The sequence below is a fragment of the Mandrillus leucophaeus genome, unplaced genomic scaffold, assembly GCF_000951045.1.
Source record: "Mandrillus leucophaeus isolate KB7577 unplaced genomic scaffold, Mleu.le_1.0 Scaffold549, whole genome shotgun sequence".
NCBI classification, from domain to species: Eukaryota; Metazoa; Chordata; class Mammalia; order Primates; family Cercopithecidae; genus Mandrillus; species Mandrillus leucophaeus.
In genome coordinates, this window is record NW_012105908.1 from 557,593 (window position 1) to 569,043 (window position 11,451).

At 35.4% G+C, this 11,451-nt stretch overlaps 1 protein-coding gene across 2 annotated transcripts in view; it reads left to right on the forward strand.

The window, feature by feature from the left end:
* Positions 1-11,451, forward strand: part of FRY (furry homolog (Drosophila)) — a 302,629-nt gene that overhangs the window by 122,074 nt on the left and 169,104 nt on the right. For both annotated transcript variants that reach the window (XM_011997805.1, XM_011997806.1), the window contains exons 13-16: positions 218-326; positions 2,102-2,188; positions 7,851-8,022; positions 9,606-9,738. In XM_011997805.1, coding sequence (XP_011853195.1) covers positions 218-326; positions 2,102-2,188; positions 7,851-8,022; positions 9,606-9,738 — 501 coding nt within the window. The remainder of the gene's footprint in view (positions 1-217; positions 327-2,101; positions 2,189-7,850; positions 8,023-9,605; positions 9,739-11,451) is intronic.

The following is an 11,451-nucleotide window of genomic DNA, read 5'->3' on the forward strand; positions in this document are numbered from 1 at the left end:
AAAAAAAAAAAAAACGCTATCATTTTCCATCTGCTCTTAGTTTTCCAGAAAAACTTTTCATAGAGTAATTATGCTAATGGAAAGGGGTGAGGTGGTTTGTTTTCTTTTTCTGAATTCTCTCTGATACTTAGATAAGATGAAACATCTGCCATTTTCTCTTACAGAACTGGAGCTCAGCCAATCTTGCTTGTTTTCTCTTTTCCCCTTTATCTTTCAGCCGACTTATAACCATCATCACCACACTTTTCCCCAAAGGGTCCCGTGGTGTGGTGCCAAGGGACATGCCTCTGAACATCTTTGTGAAAATCATCCAGTTCATTGCCCAGGTAATGGAGAATATTCTGGTGGTGGGAATCTTCTAATGGTTTTTAAGCAGCCAGCCTCCTTCTTATGAAGTACTAAAAGATGGAAAGTCTAAATTAATATCTTACGTGTTTAGACTTCTGAGAAAGGTTTAAAGTGTTTTCACACACAGCCTATTCTTTTGCTTCAAAACAAGTTTTGAGTTGAGTACATCAATTGTTTTCAGCATCTGATAAATGAAGAAACAGAGACAGAGTTTAAGTGGCTCATCTGAGTCACAAAGTCTATGAATTAGTAAGATTATCTTGACTCTTCACCTCTGTTTTTTTCCTGCTTCTCTGCTCTGGATTCTGCAAGTAAAGAGGAAGCAAAGGGTCTGATGTTCAGAGAAAACCAAAAGAGAACAATTTAGCAAAATGTGAGGAATAAATAATAATGTTATTTCAACCTATGAAAAAGATTTTAATAGGAATATTAGCATTTATCAAGCACTCTTTTGCCAAGAACTGTTCTAAGTGCTTTATGTATATTAATGACTTAACAGTTTCAGTAATATTAAACATAGTTTTTAATATGTAATTTACTATTTGAACCCAGGAGTTTTACTTTTCCAAACACTTTGTGAGTAAATGGGTTTACCACAACTTTAACCTCCTTGTGCATAGGAACAGGAAAAGACTATTATTCCAGTCCAGCCTCTGCCATGAGCCAACTCTGTAAGCTTAAACAAGTCAGAGAATGTCTTCTTTCTATTTCTTTATCTGTAAAATGGGAACGAAAATGCTTGCCTCAGAATATTGTGTGCTTAAAAAGAAATAATAGGCATGAAAGTACTGTTGAGGTACAATTGATATGGACATAAAGTGTAAGATTCAATTCCTGCTTCACAGATGATTTGACAGTAATATCTCTCTTTGTGTTTGGTGCAGTGAAGTAGCTCCGTAGTATTTGTACTTAGGGAAGGGACATTGTTTGCTCTGCAGGTGAAAGAATTAATGTAATTTTTCTGCACATGATTATCATGTGACTGAGAATGTGCTTTGTTTATTCCGGAATATGTTGTATAAAATGAACCTGTTTTATTTATATATATATAAATAAATATGTATATACACACATACATATACACACACAGATACCTGATGTATTTTTTATATATATTAATTATATATACCTGATATATATATTCCTGATATATTTTTGAATATATTAATTATGCATATTAACTATTATTATATGTATACCTGGTGTATTATACCTGTTATACTATATATATACACACAAACCCCAATATATTAAGTAACCTTAATATATCTTATGTGTTGATTACATGTCTCACATGCAGAATTGTTTGTTATAATATGAGCCAAAGGATTTGTAATGTTAGAGAGTAAAAGAAAATGATCATTTTGCAGTGATCTCTTTAAAAATGCATTTTCAAAGAGGTACAGTACAAGTAGGAAGAGTTCACAGTCTTTATAAGCCCAGATACCCCAAGCGTTTGGTTATTTGATTTGTCGGGGGGGTCTTTTGTCATTAGTCATAGTGTGGTTTAGGGGCCAATTACATATTTTGTATAATGAAGGCCTCCTTGCACACCACACAAAACAGAAGCAGCCCTACCCTCGGCTCAGATGGGCATGGTCTTCCTCCAGGTTCCTTGCAAGCCACAAAACCAAGCAGTGCACCCCCACTTTTAGCCACCACCTGTTTGCTTGGTGCTTATTGATGAAAATAGCCATTTTATGTTGAGTTTATATTTTAACACTTTCATTTTGTGTTCTTGTTTTTACTATAGGAACGTTTAGATTTTGCAATGAAAGAAATCATTTTCGATTTTCTTTGTGTGGGAAAACCAGCAAAAGCATTCAGTCTCAACCCAGAGGTATGAATGATCCTTTTATGTGCTTCTAACAGAGCATATCTTCATGGAGCCATACCTTTGCTTTGTGGCTTTGGAGAATGGGGTGAGGGACGTCTTCTCACAGAGTCTTCTATTTGTTCCTGTCAATGTCCAAATTCAGACGATGGTGGAATTTCAGAAGTAAAATTTTGGATGAATAGATTTAGAATGAAATGGTTAGATGAAAGGTTGATGTGCTGCCATATTCTGTTCTTGTATAACAGAGTAATTCTTGCCCAAAAAGATAATTCATCACTAAAAGTCAGGTTGTTTTATTTGAGAAAAGTCAGTGCTTTTACTTATAACTGTTTAACAAATTTAGCGTTGGGAAGTGATGAAACAGAGAAGAACAAATATGTGTAATTATAAAAACAGTGAAACAACGAAATTAAATAAATAATGTATGCACATCTGTTTCTGTGACCGCATCCCAACTCCAGGGCAGGCAGATTGTGGAGATGAGTATACAGTGGGTGTCATACACATCGTGGAGCAATGGAGGATGTGCACATGAAAAGCACATATAATTTTAAACTTTAAAAACACTGTCAGCCAACAAAAGTAGGCCTGGCACACTGCCTCCTTTTCTATGAGGTGGTAGAAAGAACACTGGGCCAGAAGTCAGCAGAGCCAAACTTGCCACTTGCCACTTGTCACAGGCTCTGCTGCTTTTCCTAGCTGTGTGACATTTACCTCTATGAACTCCAGCTTTTTCACCAGTAAAAATGACAAAATGCTTTTCTACTTCAACTCGCAGAGGAATTGTGATATTAGGAAGAGTACATTACGAACTCTTAAGAAGAAAAAGGGGGAAAGAAGAAAGGGAGAGAAGGAGAGAGGAAACTGCACACCATAAAAATGAAATACATAGAGAGTTCCTATCATCTCTGTATTATCATCTGCCTCCTTCATTCTGTCAGTGGGGAAGGGGGCCCAGAGGCTGGAGACAGGCAGCTTGTTGGTAGCAGGGGGACCCAGGTCCCTGTTTGTCCCGTGCTCCCCACCACACCCCATATTCTCTTCTTGATACTAACGTTGCCACATATCTGGGAACAGCACAAAAGTCCAAAAATGGGAGTTTCTGTCTGGTGTCCAGTGACCTCACAGGCTTCTGGAATGACTGCAGCCAGGGTCTCTGGGCCAATGGGAGGGGGTAGGGCCAGTGCCAAACCAGAGCCTTTTGGCTGGAAGGAGGCCCAGAGCTATACAGTGAAGAGCCTTCTCTTGCTGGGAAGGTTCTCAAGACATTCTTCATTTCTTAGCAGTCATGGCTCTACTGTCTTTAACAATCAGTTCTCAAAATTACTGGATTACTTGTCTAAAAAGGACATGTTAAAAGCTACTACCATCATTATCACTGTCTATAAAATGTATTCTTGGTTCTTTTCTCAAACTCCTCATTCAGTCAGTGCTTAATTAGTTAACCTCTCTGTGTAGAGCAGTTGGAACCGTGATTTAAGAAAAAATACCAATGGGAGTAAATATTTGGTTATCTTCTTCCATTTCTCATGATCTTGTAGATTTATGAAATAATGCATTTATCAGTAGTTGGTAATTATAAGCCCAAAGGCATACCCATAACCCTACTCAAAAGCAGACAGGAGGACAGCATAGTCTGCAAAGCAGATGTCATACACTCGATGAAACACGCTGTAGGGCATTGGTTCTCAGGAAACCAGTTCAGATTGGGTCTTAAATAATATTTTCGAAGTAGCTTGTGGAACAAGGCCTGGAGATCTAAAGGATTATCTTACTGTAAAGTTTATGCTGTGCCACCCTTCAGCTCTTCAGTAATTTCTAGGTAATTGCCTTGTTTTGGTGCACACTTACATGACCTTCTCTATCCATCCTCATCGTCATGAAGACTTGCTGGTCTGTGAGAAGAGTTTCTTGGTCATCAATTTCTGTGTTTTTCCTTGACCTACAATAGCGTGAAGCCAGAGGTCTTATGCAGCGCTAGTGACAAGAAGAAGAAATAAAAGCATATAGATTGGAAAGGAAAAAATAAAATTGTCTGTATCACAGAGAACATGATTATTTATGTACAAAGAACCTAAGGAAAACCTACTAGGACTAATAAATGATTTTAGGAAGTTTGTAGGATACAAGAGAAATAAAATCAATATATTCTAGTAGTGAAGAATTAGAAATTGAACAATTTACAGTAACAATGAAAAACAAAATACTTAGCACTAAAGCTGACAAAATATGTGCAATATTTTAATACTGAAAATTACAAAATACTGAGAGAAATCAAAGAAGACCCAAACAATGAAGAGAAATAACTGTAGATTGAATTACTCAGTGTTAACAACAAGAGGTCAGTTGTCCCCAAATTGATCTATGTAGATTAAACTGAAATCTCAATAATAATAAACCCAATTAAAATCTCTATACCTTTTCTGTAGAAATCAATAAGCTGATACTAAAATTTATATGGAAAATCAAAGGAACTAGAATAACCAACATAATTTAGTAAAAGAAGAGTAAAATTAGAAGACTAGCATGGCCTGATTTCAGGACTTACTGTAAAGTTGTATAGTGATCAAGGCAGTGTAGTATTGGCAGAAGGATGAATATAAAAACCAGTTGAACAGAATAGAGAATCTAGAAATAGACCAACACATATAGGGTCAATTGATTTTCAACAATGATTCTAAGTTAATTCAGTGGATAGAAGATAATCTTTCAAATAAATGATGGTAAACAATTGGATATCCACCTGCAAAATATTGAACCTCAGCCTATAATTTGCACTGTAAACAAAAATTAACTCAAAATGGATCATAAACCTAAATGTAAAACCTGATACTATACATCTCCCAGAAGAAAATTTTCATGACCTTCAGGTGGGCAAACATTTCTAGGACATAAAAATCATAAACTATACAAGAAAAAAGTTGATAAATTGAACATCAAAATTTAAAATGTCTGTACTTCAAAAAACAGTTAACAAAGTGGAGAGCCACAAACTGTGAGAAAATATTTACGAAACTCATCTGACAAATGACTTCCGTCTGATTATGTAGAGAATTCTCACATTTCAATAATAAGAAAATAACTCAGTTTTTTAAATGGGCAAAAGGAACAGCATCTTCACCAAAGAAGAGATACAAATGGCTAATAATCTCATGAAAAGACATTCAACATCATTAGTCATTAAGGAAATTCAATTTAAAACCAAAACGAGACGTACTGGGGAAGAAAAAGAGCAACTAGAACCTCATACTATTCTAGTGAGATTACAAAAAGGTACAACCACTTTAGAAAAGTATGACAATTTCAAGATTAAATGTATACTTAACCATATGACTCAGCAATTCCATCCCAAGGTATTTTTCGTAGAGAAAACCAAACACATGTTCACAAAGGTTTGTGCAAATATTTATAGCAGCCTCATTCATAACCACTGAAAATAAAAAAGTGACTCATGTCCAAACTCCAGTGAATGGCTGAACAAATTGTGAATCATCAATACAGTGGATACTGTTTAGCAATAAAAATGAACAAACTGCTGATACTTGGAATAACATCTCAAAAGCACCGTGCTCAGTGAAAAAAGCAAGATGTAAAGGCTGTGTACTGTTTGATTCCATTTACATCAAGGTAAATGAAAAAGGTAAAACTATCGGTGGAAATTAGACAAAGTTTGTCATGTGCTTGGGTTAGGAGCTAAGACTAACTGCAAAAAGGCACAAGGGACTTTCTGGGCATGGTGGAAATATTTTGGATCTTGATTCTGTTGGTGGTTACCTGACTATGTATGTTTCTCTAAACTCAAGGAACTGTACAACTAAAAGGAGCGACTTTTAGTACATGTAATTTATATCTCAATAAACTTGATTTTAAAAAAAATAGAGTGGGGATTCTGGCTTACAATAGATATTTGCCATCGGCAGCTTTTCACGCCTTTTCTTTAATTCTCACAATAGCCCTATATGATTGATAGGTATTACTATCCTCATTTTACAGAAAGGAAGCTGATACCTGGACTTGGAAAAGTTAAGTAATTTTCCAAGGCCAGGCAAATAAAAGGGAGAGGTGTGATGCAGAACTATATGAAATTTTAAAAAAAAGAAATTATTTTTGAAGTTAACTTCAAAATGTGTGTCCCAAACTATCCCATCTTATTTCTGCCCTTAGTGTTGTCCAGGGAAAAGGAAAACTTAGAGAGCTGACAAGGATGATTGCTAAATTGGATAATCCACTGGCAGATAATTGAGGCTTGACCACATGTGTCATCCCACAGTTATTATATTAGTACTGCATCTGCTGAATTGACCATTTTATTTTCTTATCCACAACATTACTGTGTCTTGAGAGACACACACAAGCCTAGAAACATCTCATAAAAGAACTGTCAAAAGAGGGAACTAATGGGCTTTGATACACAGGTGATTTTTTAAAGTAATACTCTTTCATTCTAGAAAATGGAGAAAGCATATCATTTAAGGCCAAAAAGTCATAAAGTACACATTGAATTGCTTATAAATGGGCCAGAGAAATGTTTACCAAGTCCTGGTTGAATTATGACAGCTCCTTAAAGCTTGAATAAATTATTTTAAAATGAATAGAAGTCTATGTTACTTTATGTTATAAAATGTAATCGTGTTCTACTAAATAGGTGATTCAGGCAAACCAGATTTAGATGCAAAGCTTCCCACTATACCTTAGTTTCCTCGCCTGAAAAAATGAGAATACCTTACCCTGAGAAATAGGAATACCTTCCTTATATGGCTATGTTAAGGATGAAAGTTAAATGAGCAGTTCTGGATATATTTTAGGGACTCAATAAATTGTAACTAATTCTTTTCATCAGTCCTAGTAATCGTCATTATTTTCTTCCGTAGGTAGTAGTACACTTGGGGAACTTACTACTTCATGAGGTTTAAAAATATTGGTGTAAAGTTTTCACACATGGCTGTTTAATGGAGTACAGATGTTTAGGTACCTTCTGAGCTTTGAAGATGAGCACTAGCGGGGAGCACCTGTCTTACTAAGCTGTATTTCAGGTCCACAGTTGTGCCATACCTGAGCCTAAGGAAGATCAGTCTGGGCCACAATCACATTTCTTCTTACACTCCCGTGTGTTTTCATCAGTAACAGGTTCTGTGGCATTGAATTTTTAAAATTTATTCTCAAACTTGCTGGCTTTTGTAAATCAGAAGTCAGGACCTGCAGTTGAGAGCAGGCAATGTTCATTTTATGGTTCCCATTTGGATCTCTAGGTGTTTCCGTTCAGTCTTTGTGGGCTAACACATGTGGTGCCTCCCTTCTACCAGGAGACACATAAGCCCTTATTTACCTCAGTTTTCCTTAGTTACACCTGCTCCAGAGGATGAGGCATATCTTTTAGAGATACACCCAGCATTCCCCTCAACTGAATATAGTACATGACCATCTCAAACATGCCCTCCACATTTGGTGAAATCCCCCGTTGTTTTCTTATGATGCAGCAACAAAAAACAGTGACAGAAACTTAATTTTATTTTCATAAGATTGCCCTACACTCTCGTGCCTTTTAAATTATATTCTTATACTAATCTACATGCAATTCAGTCTTAACTCTCTGAAAGACTTATGGATGTATTCCACTACAATAATTGGGCCTTTCCTTTTGTCATGAAATTAATGTCTCTTACAGAGAATGAACATTGGTTTACGGGCATTCTTGGTCATAGCTGATAGCTTGCAGCAGAAAGACGGGGAACCTCCCATGCCAGTTACAGGAGCCGTTCTTCCTTCAGGAAACACATTGAGAGTAAAGAAAACATATTTGAGTAAAACGCTAACTGAAGAGGAAGCCAAAATGATAGGTGAGTTTCAGAGTGCATTAGAACTAAGCCTTATTAAGCCCTTAAAATGACCAGTAGGTATTTAACTTTAGTGAGATGCACTTTTGAAAAATCTTTATAGAAGTAGGTGATAAGACATTCCAACATTAATTGTTTTGATTGATTCATGCTGTGTTTTGTTTTACTGCTCTTTAAACTTTTCAGAACTTCCTGGTAAATATTTTGCCATTTAAATGTTAGATTTTTATCTACGGTCTTTTTAAGCCTCTAATATTGATTAATACATTTTTCAGTAAGCTTCCAAGACATCTGTGTGTTTTACTAGATAATCCTGTTTATCAATTCATTCATTCATCTCCTTCTTTTTTTCTTTAGTTAAATTAGTTTAACATGTGTTTTAAACATGCGAAATCTCACAACACATATCAAGTTATATTGTGGATTTAGACTACATGAGATGATTTTCTGATTTAACTATCTTATCTAAAGAGGTGATTTTTTTGCATTTGTTCATTTGTTACCAAGTACCTAAATGTAGACACCTACTACAAACTTTATTAAGATAGTTACTGGATTCCACAGACCTGAGGGAAACACAAGGAAACTTTTTGCTTTGAAATATTTCTCTTTAGTTATGCAATGTTTAAATGACTTTTAAAAGATGTAATAGGCTGGGCACGGTGGCTCAAGCCTGTAATCCCAGCACTTTGGGAGGCTGAAACTCCACCTGAGGTTGGGAGTTCGAGACCAACCTGACCAACATGGAGAAACCCTGTCTCTACTAAAAATACAAAATTAGCGGGGTGTGGTGGTGCATGCCTGTAATCCCAGCAACTTGGGAGGCTGAGGCAGGAGAATTGCTTGAACCCGGGAGGCGGAGGTTGCGATGAGCCAAGATCGCACCATTCCGCTCCAGCCTGGACAACAAGAGTGAAACTCCATCTCAAAAAAAAAAAAGATGTAATGCATGAGAATAATCATGAATAATTATTTCACTAAGGTACAAATTTCAAATCCAAAGGTATTTACTTCTCATTTGTATAATTCGTATACACATTCATCTTCCAGTGTGGGACATGGACAGTGTAGTTAATGAGAACAATAAAAATAATATAGCTAAAATATGTTTTTCTTCATTTTTGAATTTATAATGTGAAGTTATTTTATTTTACTAAAAAATTAACATACATATTTCAGAGGGTCATATGGAGTTATTAAAGTCCTAACCCCAAATGAGAATTATTCTTTATTCACATAATCACTAATGATGGTGAATTTTCTTATGCTAACTATAAACTTTAAAATTCAAATTGCTTTAATTTGAATTTTGTATTTTCTTATTATTTTAACTCTTCTGGAAAATACTTCCAATTGAGTATTCGAATTCCTATAAATTGAATTTAAATGATTATCTGGTGAACACCTACTAAGTGCAAGGCACTATGCTAAAAGCTGTGCAGATGAGATTGAATCAGACAGCCCTTTTGCTCAAGGAAGTCATTGACTCCTAAGGTCTTCAGTAAAAAATGTTATAGAGGATGAATAAATCAGGATATCCTTTGACAGATTCAGTTGAAGGTATACCTATAATGCATGTTTTTCAGGCATGTCCTTATATTACTCTCAAGTACGAAAAGCTGTAGACAACATTTTAAGGCACCTTGATAAAGAAGTAGGAAGGTGTATGATGCTGACTAACGTACAGATGTTAAACAAAGAACCAGAAGACATGATCACGTGAGTACAGTAAAGACTAAGTTATCAATGAAAGATTAACCAGAAGACACAAGTCGAGAGTATTCTCATTTATTCTGTATTTTGTTTTCATCTTCTTAGAGTTCTAAAAAGTAGTAAAGATAGTTTAAAAAAAAACTTTCACAGTATCTGATTAACTATAAAAATAAGGTCATATCTGTGATTGATCTATTTTATTTATATCTCAAATATCGCTAGGTCAGTAAGTTAGAAAATGAGGCCCATGACTCACTGGTCCATGTTTTTCAGAAATGGCATTTTGTTCCCAGGCACCATCACAACTCACGTGACATAGTGACATCCCAAATTTACAGACATTCCATCTCTATACATCTCATGACAGTTCCTACTTCATAGTTTCTGTGCCACTGTATCACAGACTGCATCACAGAAAGCATTTTAAGAAAGCATTCATAGCTTCGAATGTATTCAAATCAAGTATTCTTATCCAAAATCTGAAGATCTAGATTTACAATTAGAATTTGCATTTGCTGTTTTTGTTTAACTATGGCAGGAACTAGGATTAGGTTATAATTCTATATTTTAACAAAGTTTGGACTTTGTTGTTGGGCTATGAATTAAATTACATTTGATAGCTGTGGCATCATTTCCAAAAATATAATTAGGTAAATTTATTCTGTCATCCATCATATTCAACTGCAAATATAAGAACTAATCTGAAGATTGTTACCTATATAGAGAGGTTCATATTGTGGTGTGCATTTTTATTGTGATAGTAACATGTACTCATGATTAAAGCAAAGGCAAAAATGCAGAATTATTTTAAATATGTATTTAGTAGAATCTAAAGTTAAAATAAAAGCCTCCTTAGAGCCCCACGTGAAATCTGCCGCCATTTCTTGGCTCAGTGTGATTCCTTCCATTCCTTTCATTGTGTCAATATGAATGTATGTGTATACATACTTCTTTTTTTTCCATAAAAGTGGGATTATACAATGCATATTATCCTGCAGCTCGCCAATTACTCGATTTAAATAGCATGAGATGATGTTGCTTTAGACTTTTCAACCAAAATAATAGCGGAATTTATATTGACCAAGATTAGTAACATTAAAAATATTATCCACAGTTCTAGTTCTTACCTCACAAATTGCCAGATTATCAATAAACTTTCGACCTCATTTTTCCATACTTCTTGCATATATTATAGCCATTTTCAATTTATAATGTAGAAGATATAAGAAATGCATTAGGCCAGGCACGGTGGCTCACACCTGTAATCCCAGCACTTTGGGAGGCCAAGGCAGGCAGACCACTTGAGGTCAAGAGTTCAAGACCAGCCTGGCCAACATGGCGAAACCCCATCTTTACTAATAATACAAAAATTAGCCAGGTGTAGTGGCACACACCTGTAATCCCAGCTACTCAGGAGGCTGAGGCAGGAGAATTGCTTGAACCCGGGAGGCGGAGATTGCAGTGAGCCAAGATTGGGCCACTGCATTCCAGCCTGGGTGACAATGAAACTGTTTCAAAAACAAACAGAAATGCATAGAGTTGTTTCCTCAAAAAAAAAAAAAAGAGCTTTAAAGGAAAACCATAATCAATAGGCATCATGAGATAGGTTCAGGACAAAAACAATATATTCAAAATCATAAAAAGGTACATGTTTAAATGTAAACATTTTATTTATGTTTTAATTAATGTTTCAAACTTTTTCTTTTTCTTTTTTTTTTT